This window comes from Asparagus officinalis, chromosome 10 (assembly GCF_001876935.1).
Source record: "Asparagus officinalis chromosome 10, Aspof.V1, whole genome shotgun sequence".
In the NCBI taxonomy this organism is placed as follows: Eukaryota; Viridiplantae; Streptophyta; class Magnoliopsida; order Asparagales; family Asparagaceae; genus Asparagus; species Asparagus officinalis.
In genome coordinates this window covers 20,657,470-20,674,507 of record NC_033803.1, presented here as the reverse complement: position 1 = coordinate 20,674,507, position 17,038 = coordinate 20,657,470, and the positions used below count along the sequence as shown (strand labels likewise).

Here is a 17,038-nt window from a genome sequence, read left to right as displayed (position 1 = left end):
TTTTACAAAAAAAAAAAATTCTTCAAAACATTCATCTTTATTTGTAAGAAAAATAACCCAAGTGAAATGTGAAAAATCAACTATAACAAACGCATTGTGTTTACCTCATAGTGAGGCAACACGCATAGGACCAAAAAGATCAAGATGAAGTAGTTATAAGGGTTTAGTGGTAGATACCTCATTTATAGTTTTAAAGGAGTTTTTTTGACTTGTTTACCTTTGGCACACTCCTCGCATTGAGAATCTTTAACAAAGGTTAGGCTTGGTAGTCCTTTTACCAAGTTCTTCTTTGATAGCTTTGAAATTAATCTCATGTGGGTATTTCTAAGTCTTTTGTGCTAAATCCAATGATCCCCATCTACCGCGGCAAGACATTTCATATCTTGATCTATAAGCTCATTTATCTTTAAAATATACACATTAGTTTTTCTAAGGGCAACAAAATTTTTTTTATCATTAAGACTAACAATACATTTATCCGGTTTAAAAGTAATATCATAACCTTTGTCACTAAGTTGACTAATGCTAAGAAGATTGTGATTAAATCCTTTTACTAAATAAACATCTTTAATAACGGGAGAAAGCTTCTTATCAATAACACAAATATCTACAATTTTACCTTTCTCACCGCCGCCAAAGGAGACATTGCCTCCTTCCATCATTGATAGGGTTACAAATAAATTTTTATTGCCCGTCATGTGATGAGAACAACCACTATCAAGGTATCACATCTCTCTACGTCTTATGTGAGACGTTCCCTACATGTAAACGAGTGGTAGAAATTTTAGGTACTCAAATCTTGGGTCCTTGAATGTTAGTACCCTTGGTACCCTTAGGTACCCACATCAACCTATAATAATAAATGTTATCTCTAATCTTACAATGTGTGGAAGTATGATCATATTTCATGTAATATGTGCAAATAAAATCTTTCTTGTAGGTGAGGGCATGAGATCTATGATACAATGTTCTTCTAAAGTGATGATGATTATGACTAGTAGAAGCATGATTAGTTCTTAACGTTTTATTTTTATTTTTTAATTTTTTAATTTGAGATCTTAATTGTTTATTTTCAAAATCGAGATCCCTAATTATCTTATCTTTTAAGGCAATGACATCATTTAGCGAGGATTATAGTTGCTCAAATTTTGAGTCACATGAATTATACAATTTCTTGAAAGAAGAATGTTCTTTTCTTAATTTGTTCAATTCAAAATTTCATTCCTAGCTCACATTGCATATAAAATGATTCATCATCGGTATCGGATTGTACCTCATCTTCATAAGCCATGAAGCATATGTTTGAATCATGAAGAGCAATCTTGGCGGCTTCTTCGTCACTATCCGAATCACTTGGTTCGGATTCCTCCCATCCCGCATACATCGCCTTCTTCTTCTTGTACTTCATGTATTTCTCTTCTATCTTGGAACAATCCTTCGCTATATGCCCCTGTTCATTGCACTCAAAATATTTACCTACACGAGAGGGGAATTTGTTAGAACGATTTTTAAATTTTTATTCATTTTTATCGATCTTGATATTCTCCTAGAGATGGGAGCCACTTTTCTAGAGACATCGATATCACTATTTGAGGAGGAAGAGTCATTATCAATTGCTCCTTTGAACGCAATAGTCTTCATCTTTTGAGAAGGCTCTTCATTTGTTCATTGGGGTTCTTCCTTCTTCTCATTGATCTTCTTTTCGTGAACTTTGAGTTTGCCAATGAGGCCATCAAGTGTAAGCGTCGTAAGATTATTAGCTTCCTCAATAGTCGTAGCTTTGGGCTCCTATGCCGATGGCGAATGATTTTGTAGTTTTTCTCTTGGTTCTCCAACACATTATCAATGCCATGTAATTCATTAACAATATTAGTAAATCGAAAAACATGGCATCAATTGACTCATTTGAAAGCATCTTAAATAACTCATATTCATGCATAAGGATGCTAATTTTGGACTCCTTGACTTGAGGGGTTCCTTCATGAGTGATACATAGTTTTTCCTAAATTTCGTGTGCGATTGCACACGTGGAGACTTTATTATACTCATTCGGAGTGAGTCCACAAATGAAGACGTTCATGGCTTTAACATTAAGGTTAGCCAAATGCCGTTCATTCTCGGTCATGTCTTTGCTAGGCTTTTCAACATATTTCTTCTCTACTATTTCTAGAATGTCAAGATCGATACATCGCAAATAAATTCTCATCCTAGCTTTCCAATAGGCGAAGTTCTTGCAGTATATAAAGGGGGTCTAGTAGTTGATTGACCTTCAAGCATATGCACATTCATGTTTGAATCTATTTGGATCTTTACTCTAAAGTGGTTAGACCTAATTAAATGTAGAGATCTTGCTCTGATACTAAATGAAATTACCCTAGAGAGGGATGAATAGGGTAATCAAACAATAAATGTGCAATTAATAAAATTCAATACGATACCAAACACAAATAATAAGTATGGCAATAAATAAGAGAGAGAGAGAGTAAGAGAATAGTTAGCCAAATTGCACGCCGATGTGTTCATGAGGTTCGGTCCTCACGACCTACGTCCCGACCACCTCTCCTGATGATAATTCACTAAACACACCCGGTTTGAAAGCAGGAACTTCTTCACAACGATCTCCCTTAAGATCTCACAACCACACAATTTGATCTCGAGATCAAGCTCTCCACATAGTAGAATAAGATGAAAAAATCTCTCTTACAACACTCCTGTGGCAATGATTAAGAGAATGCAAATGAAGCTTGAGGTTGTGGGTATTGAAAACGTAAATCCGAAATTGAGAAGAATAAGAGTTTAAGCTCAAAACACACAATAAACACAAACTCAAAGAATTTTTCTTGCTTGCTTTAATACTGAAATGAAGAGGGTCAACAGATATATATAGGAACCCCAAATAATAGCCCAACTCCCGAACAAATCACAAAATCCTGAAATTTCAGTTGAAACAGAAACTAGCCGTTACAGTGCCATCAGTCAATTGATGGTATTGTTCAGTCGACTGATGAGCTGACCGCTTAGACTTCATCGGTCGACTGATGAACTCATCAGTCGACTGATGCACTGCTTCAATCGTCTGATGGTCCATCAGTTGACTGAGCAGAAACTTTCAGTGTTTCCAGGCAGTTTCTTCAGTCGACTGATAACACTGTTCAGTCGACTAATAACATGAACAAAGCCTGTTTAAAAATGAAAATTTGATTTTTGAAGTGCCTTTAAAAATAGCAAATAAATTTCAAGAAATGTCAAACTTCGGGAAATGTTTATAAACATGAATATAAACATGTTAGAAAAAGAATTCTTAAAAAAATAATTTCCCAAATGTAAAAACTTATCATTTTTCAAAATTGGTCCAAAACATGATTTTAAAAGTGTGTGTGTGAACCCCAATTGCTTCAAATGTTATCTATTTTGTTTCTTGCCTACATTATGATCTAGAGAAAAAGTAAAAAAAATACAAATATCGCTCACATATGTATACAACTCTTGAGGCTCGATATTTACTAATTTGTTGATGAAGCTCCTCTTGTATATATTGCTCTTTAAATAGCTTTTTTCCATCAACTTGCCTCCACATCCTTGGATATCATCGTTACGGCGCAAGTTTCATCCATCCTCCAATAGTGGCACTATATTGCTTGACAAAATGTAATCTGCACAATATCACTCAACAAACAATTAGCACCAATAATGATGTTTGGAAATCATCATTAAAACAAGAGACCTAACACAATCATAATTTATCATATTAATGCTTTTGAATGCAAGTAAGATTAAGATGTGGCCTTTCCGCTACCTTGTTCTCAGTGGGGAGGACTTGCCATATTACAATTAGATTGTTGAATCTATATATTTTTTCCCCTTTTGAGATTTGGTATCGGTTAACTCCAGATCTTTTGTCCATTTTTTCTTTATCATCTTCATGATTGTTTTTTCTTAATGTTTGTTATACATTATAATTTTCTTCTTAATACTTGTTATTTGGTATAATTTGATTTCATTGTCATTTATATCATCTTGGTCATTTGTTCCATGATCAATGTCTTTTCTCAGTGTGGAATGAAGTATTAATAATAAGACTGTTGTATCTGCTTCTTATATTTGGGCTATGATAACATTTTTGGTTTCAAATTTTCCTTCATCATTTGTGTTATTGGATACTGCAATTCAGTTGGATTTTTCTTTAAGGGCGTGTTTGTTTCATTTATCAAAATATAGGAAACCATTTCTAGTAAACCTATTTCCACCTCTTTCCGTGTGTTTCTAGGAAACATGTTTTTATTGTTTGCTTTGGTATGGAAACATGGGCAGGAAATGTTTTCTATCTCATTCTCTTGTTTGGTTCAAAAGCCAAAAATAAGAAAATATTTGAGTTGGAAACCTTCCTTCATTATTTAACTATTATATTTTACCAACTCCCAACATCATCCCATTATTTAATTATTAAAACCCACATTTCCAACCTTTTTTGCAGCCCATTTCCTCGCATTTAGGGAGGAATTGGTTTCCACCCAAAAAGTCGTGTTTTCTCCACTTTTAAGAACACCTTATTAAAAACTTTTGGTGAAACAAACAAAGGAATTTGGAACCCCTGGATTTGATTATTATTATTATTCATTTTCTGATGGTGTCAGAATTTTTCCAATGGTTTCCACTTTAAAAAAACACGCCCTGAGAAGAAACATCTGTTCACATTTTGCCTTTGTATCTAATGATTTGGGATTCAATTGAGGTGCATCTAATTCTTTGAATGAAATTTCTAGGTTATGTCTGATAAGGAAGGTCTTAGAGGAGGCTGGTTTTCTGCACGCGTTCTTGATTTAAAAGATAATGAAGCTTATGTCTGCTACAGCAATCTTCTTTCTGATGATGGTAAGGATCAGTTTACTTACAATTTATTTATGTGTATTATCATCTTCATTGAAAGTTATCTAATTACAAGTTTGTCATTTTAACAAGTTCTAATAAGAATTTTTTAACATGCCTTGTTATGTGAATGATTGACCAAAAATCTCGTCAGGATCTGGTCAGCTTAAGGAATGGGTGTCACTTGACAGTGAAAGAAATAGAGCTCCTAGAATTCGGATTATGCATTCTGTGGTCTCAACAAAGTACGATGGAACAAGGAAGCGGCGAAGGGAGGCTGTAGGTAATTATGTATGGGCTGTTGGTGATAGGGTGGATGCTCGGATGCACGATGGGTTAGTATTTTATCTAAATGTGGCTCATATATACAACTTTAGGCTGAGTCAAGTTATTTTTTAGTGTTTTCTGTACTGAATGCTACTTGTGCTATTGGTGACACATATAAGAAGTTTGAGAAGATCCAGTTTTCTCACTTCTGCCAGGAATTTACTCCTGTTCCCTTTCATTTTTAAAGGAAATAAGCTTAAGTTGCACATGTTTAGGCTCTTTTCCCCCTTTTTTATTTACTTGCAAGGAATAAAAGTATGGTATATGTTCATGAATATGACAATTCTACAGGATACATGCTTCTTTATTTAAGTAAACTACAACGATATATTGCTACAACAGAGAGAGAGAGAGAGGGATGGATCTAGAATGTTTTCCCCTTGTGGGGCACATTTACAATTACAAATGTAAATTCATAGCTTATATAATATTATACCACTAGAAGAACTTATTTACACAATAACCATGTAAATCTCAATAAATAATGCTTTTCAATATCATTTCATATCAATAAATAGCCATTTTCATTTTCATCAACAAATACTTATGAAAGACTACTAAGATTCAATAATAGTTCTTCATACTTGTATGGTATTACAAATTTTGTGGGGGAACCTATATAAATTATATGGGGGCACCTATTTAATAAAAAAATAAAAATTGTGTGGGGGCAAGTGCCTCCACAAGCCCTTTCATGGATCCGTCCTTGCACACTATTTTATCTATACTGTGAACTATTAATTCTATAATGTTTGGAATGCTCAGTAACCTAGATATCATGTAATTAAAAGTCACTCTCCTAGAAAATCATAGTTTCTTCTTGCGATTAACCATGTAAATGCGTCTATGAATCAAATGTAGTTGTGATTCATCCTTTGTACGTTAGGACTTTAGCTTCTCTTGGAGTCACCGTGGCACCTCTTTGGTATATACAGGATATGGCGTAGATTTTAGTCTATATAAAAAGAAGCATCCAACGTATATTAAGCATTTGAGTATCCAAGTATTGGATTTGCATTTGGGAACACCTTCGTTATTGAAGTATCCTTGCAATATAGCCTATAGTCCATTTTTTTAACTTCATAATGCAAACCCCTTTTGAGGAGTTTGTAATTAATGAGATTGTCTCATGACTGTCCCATGTCCCATTTTGGTTCATTGTTTTAGATCATGAATCTCTATCAAGCTTTGGGAAAATCTACGTATAGAATCTCCAAAGTAATACTATGCAGAATTTGTCAAAACACTACATAAAATAAAGGTCAAAATTTTGTATGGTTTATGTGCGATATACTAGTAAGTATATGGATCTTCATGTGCTTCCTCCTTTTGCATATATGTCTATACATTATTTTGAGTGTGCACCATTGGATCATGTACTTAGTTACATCCTCACAAACTTTATGCATGGCTTTTATTTTACTCATGCTGCATTCCCAAAATTTAGTTTAATTTGCATATTGACGTCTTTCAAAATCTCTTCTTATAGATTGCCTACAGGTCTAAGAAATTTGAGAAGATGTAGTTTGCTCACTTCCACCAGAAATTTACTCCTGTTACCTTTCACTATAAAGAGAATAAGTTTAAGCCACATGTTTGGGTTTTTTTTCTTTTTACTTGCAAGGAATACAAATATTATATATGTTCATGGATACGACAATTCTACAGGATACTTTTGCATTTTTATATAAGTATACTACAATTTTATATTACTCCAACGCGCGTGCGCTTGCGCGCACACACACACACCAACAAACAATGTTTTATCTATAATCTGAAACTTTTAATGTTATAATTTTTGAAACCCAGAGTAACCCAGGTGTCATGTAATTACGTCTCACTCACCTAGAAAGTCATAGCTTCTTTTTGTGATTAACGATACAAATGCATCTTATAAATTGGCATCTTTAAATCAAATGCAGTCGTGATCCATCTTTGTACGTTATGACTTTATCTTCTTAGTATTGGAGTCACGTGTGATATTTCTTTCTTATGTACAGGATATGCTGTAGATTTTATTCTATATAAAAGAAGCATCCAACACATATTCAAGCATTTGAGTATCTAAGGATTGGATTTGCATTTGGGAAGACTTTCCTTGTTTAAGTATTGATGCAATGTAGCCTAAAATCCATCTTTACCTTTATAATGCAAACTCCTTTTTGAGGAGTTTGCAATTAATTAGATTGTTTCGTTATCCTTGCCATGTCCCATTCTGGTTCACTGTTTGGAATCATGAATCTCCATCAATCTTTAGGCAAATTTACAGATAGAATCTCCAAAGTAATACTTTACAGAATTTGTCAAAACACTACATATAATAAAGGTTATTTTTATATTGTTGATGTGCTATGTGATAGCAAATATATGTTTTTTTGCAAATATATACACCTCCCTGTGCTTCTTTTGCAATGTCTATACATAGTTTTGAGTTTGCACCATTTGTTCATATACTCCTCTCCATCCTGAGGAACTCTATCTATGTCTTTTATTCTATCTCGTGTTGCATTGCCAAAGTGTAGTTTACTTTGTATATGTTATGGTTATTTCAAGATTTCCCCAGGCCTCCCATTTATTTTCAGTTTTTTGCAGAAACCTAGACACTTCCTGTGGGTTTCTGAATGTCCTAGCCTGCATTCTTTTCCCATTAGTCATATGCTATTTACCTGGGTACTTCTATCTTACCCATGCCGGACACGTTCGTGTATCCTTACCCAAACTCCTTGGACACTCCTTGCATATATCATACATTTATTTGGGCATGTGCTCAATCAAACAATACATGTTTTAATTTAGAATTCCTGGATGTAAATCCTACACTTCACATCCCCTACTTGCAACCAGTTGGGTTCCAAACTATGATTTTAATGGTCATTTGGGTGACTATCTCAAAACACGAGCATTTTTACAATTTATAGTCCGCAAAATAAAAGAAACATGAAAATGATATGGGAATTCTAATTCTCGTAACACGTGAATAAAAAAACATTGATCTCAAAGTAAACTATTAGTTTCAATAAATAATTAATTTCAATACCTAACATATGTGTATATAAGTCTTTATATAGCTGTGTCCCCGTACCCTACCTTTTGCAAATTTGCCATGACCCATAGCAATACCCATACCCATTGTACCCATGCAAGTATGCAGCATGTCATTTGACTCTTATTCTCACATGTGTCTTTAATTTTAGCTCGTGTTGCGCTGCCAAAATTTAGTGTACTTTGTATGTGTTAGGGTTGTTTCAAGATTTCCCCAGGTCTTTCATTTTTTTCAGTTTTTTGCAGAAATCTTGACACTTCCAGTTGCTTTGTGAATGTCCTAGCCTGCATTCTTTCCCATAAGTCATCCTATGTTACCTGGGCACTTCTATCTTGAAGCATACCCATACCCATGCCCGATACGTACGTGTACATGTACCCAAACTCCTTGGACATTCCTTGCATAAATGCATACATTTATTCGGGCATGTACTCAATTAAACAATATATGTTTTAATTTAGAATTCCAGGATGTAAATCATACACTTCACACCCCCTTCTTGAAACTAGTTGGGTTCCCAACTATGATTTTAATGGTCGTTTGGGTGACTTGTTCAAAACACGAGCATTTTTACAATTTATAATCCACATAATAAAAGAAACATAAAAATGCTATAGGAATTTTACTTCTCATAACATGTGAATAAAAAAATATCGATCTCATGTTAACTATTAGTTTCAATATAAAATTATTTTCAATACATAATGTATGCATATATTAATATTTACATAGCCGTGTTCCCATGCCCTTTTGCAAATTTTCTGTGTCCTGTACCAGTACCTGTACGTGTATGTACCCATGCAACATAGGTCATATGACTCTTATTCTCACACGTTACTGCAAACTTATTTTCAGATGGTTTGAAGGGACTGTGATTGAGAAGAGCCAAGTCGATGAAACAAAGCTTACAGTGCAATTTTCAGGTTTGCTTATACATGTATTGTTAAGTTGATATGTTAGATGTTTTATTAGTTTGTAAAATGCTCAAATTTATTGTCCTAAATACTTCTTTTATACTAGTGTCAAATTATCTTGTCAACTAAGACTTTCCCTCTAAATTGGTTGATATCAACTTTTACCATTGACTATCAACATGGTACTAATCCTCTATTCAAAATTCCTTGTCCAGATAATTAGGGTCAATTGAAGACAATGCTTTTAGAGTGTTCTTAGAGGGCAAGAAATAAGATTTATGTGATCTGTTAGTGTTGCAGGGAATCACAGTCATCTGCAAAGTTCAAACTGCATAGTGAGCATGGATCACTGCATTTTAGTTGCAATATTGTAGAGGATGGCTTGGCATGTATTTGCACTTACATGTGCTTGAACACTGAAAAAGATGGAGGAAAAAAGATACAAGTGTGATTGTTATAATTTCTAAATGCAAGAAAGCTGAGGGGCACTTGGATGGGTTTCTGTTGAATAATATAAGTCGGGTTATTGAATGCTAAGTTATCCATAAGAAAAATCTCAGTGAAGGTCAAACTTTCCTAGGATTACTATGATGTTTCTTGTTGTATTCATAGTTAAATTTCGCAAAATTACTTTAGCTTCTATTTTCTAACAATAAACTGTAGTTGGAACTGCAAAGGGATGCCCTTGCAGCAAGACAGTCTTATGCAATAATTAGTGAGGTTGTGTAGGTTATTGCCTTTCTGCTAAGCACCTTACACAAGAACTAGATCTGGTGTCAAATGTGTTATTATGTCCATTATGATAGAAGGGATTAAGGAGCTTCGTCCAGGAGTGTACAGTGATACTAGTAACTGGGTAAGTTCTAAGATAGATTAGCTAGTTGGAATCTAAGAGGTATTGGAGCTAGTATGCACCATAATCAGGAATATATTCTTTTGGAAGAAATCAAGGAAAGATGAGTCATTCTGGGAGAATAAATATACAATACACTTGATATAAAATTCGGTTTACAGGAAAGGAGAAACACAAATAGGCTTGAGATACATGTTTAACATATTGAAAGTAGTTGTTTGGAAACTAAGGGAAAGTTTGAAAGTAAGTTAGCTTTGTGGAATGTAAGATGTATGGAACCTTATAGGCACAATAATCAGTAATATATTCTTTCACGAGAGCTAAGGATTGGTGAGGCATCTGAGAGAATAAACATACATGACATAAATTTTGATTTAAACTAAAGGAGAAACACAAACAGTCTTGGGATACTTGTTAAACATCGTCGAAGTAGATACACTCAAGCTAAATGAAGAAAGAACAAAATAATTTTAGTAAAGCTGAAAGTAATCACCAAATGGTATTTATTGAACTGTTTCATATTGAAACTACTTTTGCTCATACGTTCTAAGTGGGACTGATGGAAGCATTTCGTATGACGAAAGATGAGTTATATTTGTTAACGAAGGAATCTGATGGTAACCACTATCAATATATTTTATCTCACCATTTGATATGCAGCTATCTCTTGTTTTGGCCAAGAGTAAAAGACCTGTTGGTTTTGTCTGCTCGCTCTTAATTTCACAGAGTAGCTGGTCCAGAACATGTCAGCAAGTTAGTCAGCTCATATTCTGCTGACGATTTTTATCCCAAAAAAAACTTAAAAGTGAATATTTTCTCTAATTTTCAGCTTAAGTAAATAATGACCTTTTACGCCATTCTCCGTTAGGTATTGAGATTCCGTTCCAACTTACAGAGGTTGAATTTATATCTGATAGTTTAAGCTTCCATTAGGATTGCATTCTTTGCAGATTCCCATTTGCTAGATCCAATTAGATTTGACTCATTACCTCTAAACCATTAAGACAGTGAGAGCTCATGCCTTTTACGTGATACACGAAATCAGATGATGTTGTTAGTTAGTTGCATAACTGTACATAGCAGCTTTAATAAATTACAACAGCAGAAGCAGCAAATCCTCTATCCCAAATGTTTGGGCTACATGAATTCAATTCTTCCACTCCATTCTAATTTGGGCCATCTCCTTCGTTAAGTTTACCATTTTCATATAGCAGCTTTATTAAATTGATGTGCACAAAACGGCGCTCGTATTTTTTAATTCTGTTGGCTATTGTTAAGCTTTTAATATGCTTATTGCCTGATTTCTTATACTTAACTATAGAAATGAACATCTTGTTAAATGGGTTGTATATTCTCTTAATATAAAGTTGTGACTATTATTCGGGGAGCTTGATGATGAAATATTTGAAAGGTGAGAACTTGATATAAATATTGAGGTTAATTGTGAATATCTTGTAAAATGCTTTACACATGAAAAAATCTGAAAATGTAAGGACTGGATGTCTTTGCAAGTCAACGATGATTGAGAGATCGAAATGGTGAAGAACATGAAAAATGAAGACTTCAGGCAATTTGAAGATTTAATGGTGAAAGGAACAAAGTTTGAATGCAAAGGAAAAAGACCTTTTTTCCTCTCCAGTGTCTAATTGTGTTAAAAGAGTAGCAAAGAGGTCTGTAAGAATCTAAAGGTGGTAGAAAAGGTTGTGGGGGTAAATTTAAGGTATATGATACATTGAATATAGATGCTCACCAAGAAAATTTATTAGACCTAGAGTTATTTGCATTTCGTGTGCAAAAATGAACCCGACTATAGCATAAAAAGAAATTTAAGAAGGTCAAGTAACTTTACTAATTTTTTCACGTGAGCCATATAGGATTTAGAGTATAGTTCATTATAGGAATGCTACTGTTGATGTTTTAACTTAAGTGAAGCTGAAATTTCTTTTACAGCATGCAAATAGAAAACCTATAGGACTTTGTGACATTCCTATTAGGTTTGGAATAGTTTGGGGAATCAATACTTACACGGATAACTAAGTTAAAGAGGATATGAAGGTTGAGAAAGTGTCTAATGATGGAATTTGCTATGGGTTTGTAAGAATAGATGTGGTACAGAGAGTTGTCGAAACCATCATGGACATGGACTTCTGAACTCATGTGCAACGTACATGAAACTTGGAAGAGCATAGTTGAAGAAAAAGTAAGAAAAGAAATGATTGCTTCTTGCGAACTACTTAAGTTTATCAATCATTTTTCTTGTGTGGTCATTAGAGATGCAATGTGAATATTCGTGGATATCTTTCTTGTGTGGTTATTACTTATTAGGAATGTAAATGACAATGGATATCTGTGGATCTATTCGCATCCTATACAATCTGGATATGGCTATTAAATATGATACATTTTAATAGGATTAGGAGACAAATACGGATATAGGTAAATCATCTGCTTTATTAGAAGGTAAAAACTATATTGGCTTTAAATTAGCGGATCTGAAACTGATTTTCATGATCAAGAGATGTAATTTTAAATTTGTAGGCGTGCTGCATATGTTGAACTATGCTTTAAGAAATTTTGTTTTATTTAGACAATTTTTGTATCATATACTTAAATAGTTTTGAGTTTTATAAGGTTCTCTCATATCCGATTTATGTATCATGATTTATTGTCCTCTCATTCCATCTGTATTTGCATTCAATTTAAAAAAATGAATGTGAGTTTTTGTTATGGAACTACATTCGTTTTCGTATTTGTATCAGTTATTAGAAAATAACACTATTATGATAAATGTCATATCCAATCCATATTCGTTCTGTTTGCACCCCTACTGGTTATATTTCCAAAAAAGTAAATGGATTTTAGCTGTAACGATTTGCTTGCATTACCATAGTTTTTAAGATTTGTAATTGTTTTGATCACATTCTTGTGGTCCATGTATCAACAATGTAGATCGCCTCGAACCTTTGGTTTTAGCTTTTCTAATTATCAAAGAAAAAAAGGAGAATAATTAGATTTCTTTTCTAACTATAATTAGATTTCTTTTCTAACTTCTAATACTATGTAGATTTGTTAAACAAATAATTGGTCTCATATAGCTTAAGTGTATGAGATTCCTAAACTTGTGTTTATTACAATGTTCATTTTGTGCTGAATAGTTTATGTATATTTTCTTCTTGCAGCTGGGGGTCATTCGTCGCTGGTTCGGGCCTGGGACCTTCGGCCATCACTCACTTGGAAGGATGGTCAATGGATAGAGTGGTCTCGTGCCAGAGACAATACGGCGCAATCTTACAAGGTTTCATTTCCATCTCGCAATTGCTGACCTCTCTGCTATTTAGCAATCACTGCAATGTTATTTATTTCATTTGCTCAATTTTTTTTTGTAAAAAACACTCAGGGCGATACTCCCCATGTGAAACGACCAAAGTTGAGCAGAGTTGACACCAAGGTTGATGCAGAAGTTGACGGCACAGGGATAAGTAATTTTTTCGAGAAAATGCCTGCAGAGTTTTTAGGGAAAGCAGAGGAGACAGGACCACTGAATTTATCTGCAAAGGATACAATTTTTTCTGTGGGAGAGAATGCGAGTGGAGCAAATATTTCTGATGCACTGAAAGGGAAGCGGACTGGCTTACGAAAAGAAGGATCTGGGGTTGTATTTGGTGTTCCAAAGCCTGGAAAGAAAAGGAAGTTTATGGAAGTAAGCAAACATTATGGTTCTGATAAGACCAACAAGACAAGTCAAGGAGCTGATTCCCTTAAATTTGCTAAATATTTAATGCCTCAAACATCCAGACCATGGAGAAATACTTCTAAGGTGGATTCAAAAGTAAAACAGGGTGGGGACAGTAAGTCCATAGGAGTTAAATCCATTAAATCTCAAACTACTCAAACTAGAACTACATCTGAAAAAGAGAATCTTTCACTCACCACTGCTTCGAATGGTGACAAAAATGGTCATGGGTCTTCATCAAATATGACACCTGGTTTTAGCAAAGAGGAAAACAATTTAGAAAAGAATTCTCTAGAAGCTGTTTCTTTCCTTAACAGCCTTCAGACAAATGAGAGCCTGGTTCCTTCATCTGTTTCGTCTCTATCTACTGTCCGTGCTTCGAAGAAGAAGTCTTCAGCAGTTGAAGCAGAACAACGTGTAAAAGGAAGGCCTACTCCTTTGGATAAGTCCATCAGAAACGAAAAGAAGCCCACAGAGAACCATGGAACATCATTTGCCGATGCCGTCGAACCAAGGAGATCCAATCGTCGAATCCAACCAACTTCAAGGGTAAATCTAATGACGTATCTAATGATGAGTCTGGTATCGTTGTTTTATATAACTAGTATTCTTTAGAACATAATTCTTTATTAATGAGGCCATCGTCTTAGATGATAGTTACCATTTTCGATATGACATTTCATTTAGACTGTTCTTTTCAATATTTACCCTGTTGTCTTATGATTGGTAGAAAAATGTGCTTGTGTTTAACACTTGACCTGTTTGGTTGTCTGTGGGAAGAATTCTTGACTTTTTTGCTTTGAGTTCCTGTTATAGTTTGCTATTTTTTTGGGACTGGAATTCGTTCAAAAACATGTGACTTCAAGTATAAAATGCACTTAAAGAGGTTAAATATACAAAAATAACATAAGCTGCGCAAATTAGGACATCAAATGCAGCAAGGTACCACATCATCATGGTCATGTGGTACCTTCAGCTTATCAAAATTTGTTTAGTGGCAGAGCCAGCTTATTGCTAAAAATATTTTTTTTCTTGCCTTCCTCTCCTATTTTCTCCCTGATAGCTCCGACGAGCTATCATCATCTGAAAAGAAACGTCTTCTCATTTCTTTCTTCTTCTTTATTATACCATTCCCAGCAGATAACATGAAGCACATCTGAGGGGAAAATAAAAAGAAAGAATAATCAAACATCATAGATTAAGAATAAACCCTTATACAACAAGCAAACTGAAAATCAAAATTTTAGTCATGGACCTGGTTTATCTACTTCTGAATCCTGGACCCATTACAAACTTACGTTCCAAAAAAGTTACAAATAAGAATTTCCTATCAATCATACAACCAAAGGTGGCAACATATAGGGCCCAATAGGGCCGTGGTCGCCATCTTAGAAAATGAAAAAAAGAAGAAGAAAGAGATATTGCTATGTTGTATTTTTTTAAGCTACTGGGACTTAATTGAGTCAATAAAAACTCTGCTTCTTTCTTTTTGTCCGGGTGCAGATCATACCACATGTTCACGCCCTCCCTTCATCTCAATGTACATGAACGTTTCCCAAAGTTACCTCTTTAAAATCTTGGCTTAATTGCACTTAAATACCCTATAGTTTCCCCTGCTTTGCACTTATATAACCTCACTTGTTTTTGGCAGCACTTTATACCTTAAATGTTTTTAAAACTTTCATTTAAGCACCCTAAAGTTTTTACAACTTGCACTTAAATACCCTGAAGTTTTAGAAATTTGCACTTAAATACCCTTAAGTTTGTATAACCGAGGGCTTAAGTGCAAGTTTTAACAACTTAGACATATTTAAGTGCAAGTTTAGGGTGTAAGTGCTGCCAAAAAAGTGTGGGTATATACGTGCAAGTTTTAAAAATTTTAGGGTATATAAGTGCTGCCAAAATAAGTGAGGGAATATAAGTGCAAAGTAGGGGAAAATTATAAGATACTTAAGTGCAATTAATCGTGAAATCTTTAACTGGTGAGAATCCCCAACATTATAAACCCAGTACAAAAATAAAAAATAAAGGAAAATTAAGAACGCTTTTTGGAATTTCCCCCTGCGGGTGCATCTTTCATTTTCCCATGTATATTCATAGAAAATATTGACGTTATATGAATTTGTTGGGTTGTGGAGGTTAAAGAACGAGATAAAAGGTAAGATGGAGATGATGTGCCATTTAATTGATAGGTGTCAATAGGTTACTGGAAGGATGTATGCATGATGTGGTACCTTGTATGTACTGGATACTTTCTCCCTCTTAACAGCTCAATTCATGGGATCAAACATCTCAATCACAAGGAATGGAATAGCGGGCCTTAGTGCAGATCCAGCTTTTTATTATGAGTACAAATGGGTCCTTGTTACCTGTTAGGTCCCTTAGATTACTTCAGCAGTCTTTTTTGATCTCGTCTAACTCTATACTTTGTAACAGTCAAAAAATTCAATGATAAAAAACAGTCAAAAAATTCAATGATAAAAAACTGCTAATATAATCCATGAACAGTTTGATCGGTTGTTTATTCATGCATGCATATTAACTCTTTTCATTATCCTGTTAATAAAATCCATGAATACGGTTAATATAATCCATGTTCATGTTGATGAATTACATGTCACTGTCAGGAAACTGATATCATGTAATAGTGGTTATGTTGAAAATTATTCCATGTTAAAGGATAGTTACAACTTACAAGCTAAACCATTGACCAGTAGACATGAGTAAATAATGTATTGGCTAGTAGACATGAGTAAATAATGTTAGGTTATGTTTAAAGGTGTACTAAGTTTATCCATCAAATGTAAGTAGGTGTTTCTTCGGTTTCCATTTGTTGATTTGTTACTATAAAGCACAGATGTGGAGACACTGGCTTGAGAATGACGCTGCCACACAGAAATTTCTAAAAATTATACATGATGCACATGTCTGACATGCATTTCTAACATATTCGATATGACCCAGCTTCGTGATGGAAGAATTCATGATATATAGTCAGCCATGTCCTGCAACAAGCGAAAGCCTGCAAGACTTCATGTCCTGTTTCTTCAATGTTATGTCTTCCTTTGCATGCATAGTAATTGTTCTTGTGTCCCTTATCTACCTCATTTAAACTGAATCTTCCTACCTCATGATTCTTGCTGCGTCCCAATGCCTGTAATCACTAATCATTAACATTTTCATTGCTTCGAATTTTTGATCTTGTACTCTTGTAGCGAATTTGTTTTCGCATTCAATGTATATATCCACTCTTTTGAAGCATGTTGCCGTGTTTGAATCATTGTTTCAAGTCTTGCTGTCTC

At 34.3% G+C, this 17,038-nt stretch overlaps 1 protein-coding gene across 4 annotated transcripts in view; it reads left to right on the top strand.

Annotated features, from left to right (window-relative positions):
* Positions 1–17,038, top strand: part of LOC109824977 — a 32,875-nt gene that overhangs the window by 14,931 nt on the left and 906 nt on the right. For all 4 annotated transcript variants that reach the window (XM_020391626.1, XM_020391627.1, XM_020391624.1 and 1 more), the window contains exons 13-17: positions 4,764–4,872; positions 5,021–5,201; positions 9,092–9,159; positions 13,183–13,298; positions 13,401–14,285. In XM_020391626.1, coding sequence (XP_020247215.1) covers positions 4,764–4,872; positions 5,021–5,201; positions 9,092–9,159; positions 13,183–13,298; positions 13,401–14,285 — 1,359 coding nt within the window. The remainder of the gene's footprint in view (positions 1–4,763; positions 4,873–5,020; positions 5,202–9,091; positions 9,160–13,182; positions 13,299–13,400; positions 14,286–17,038) is intronic.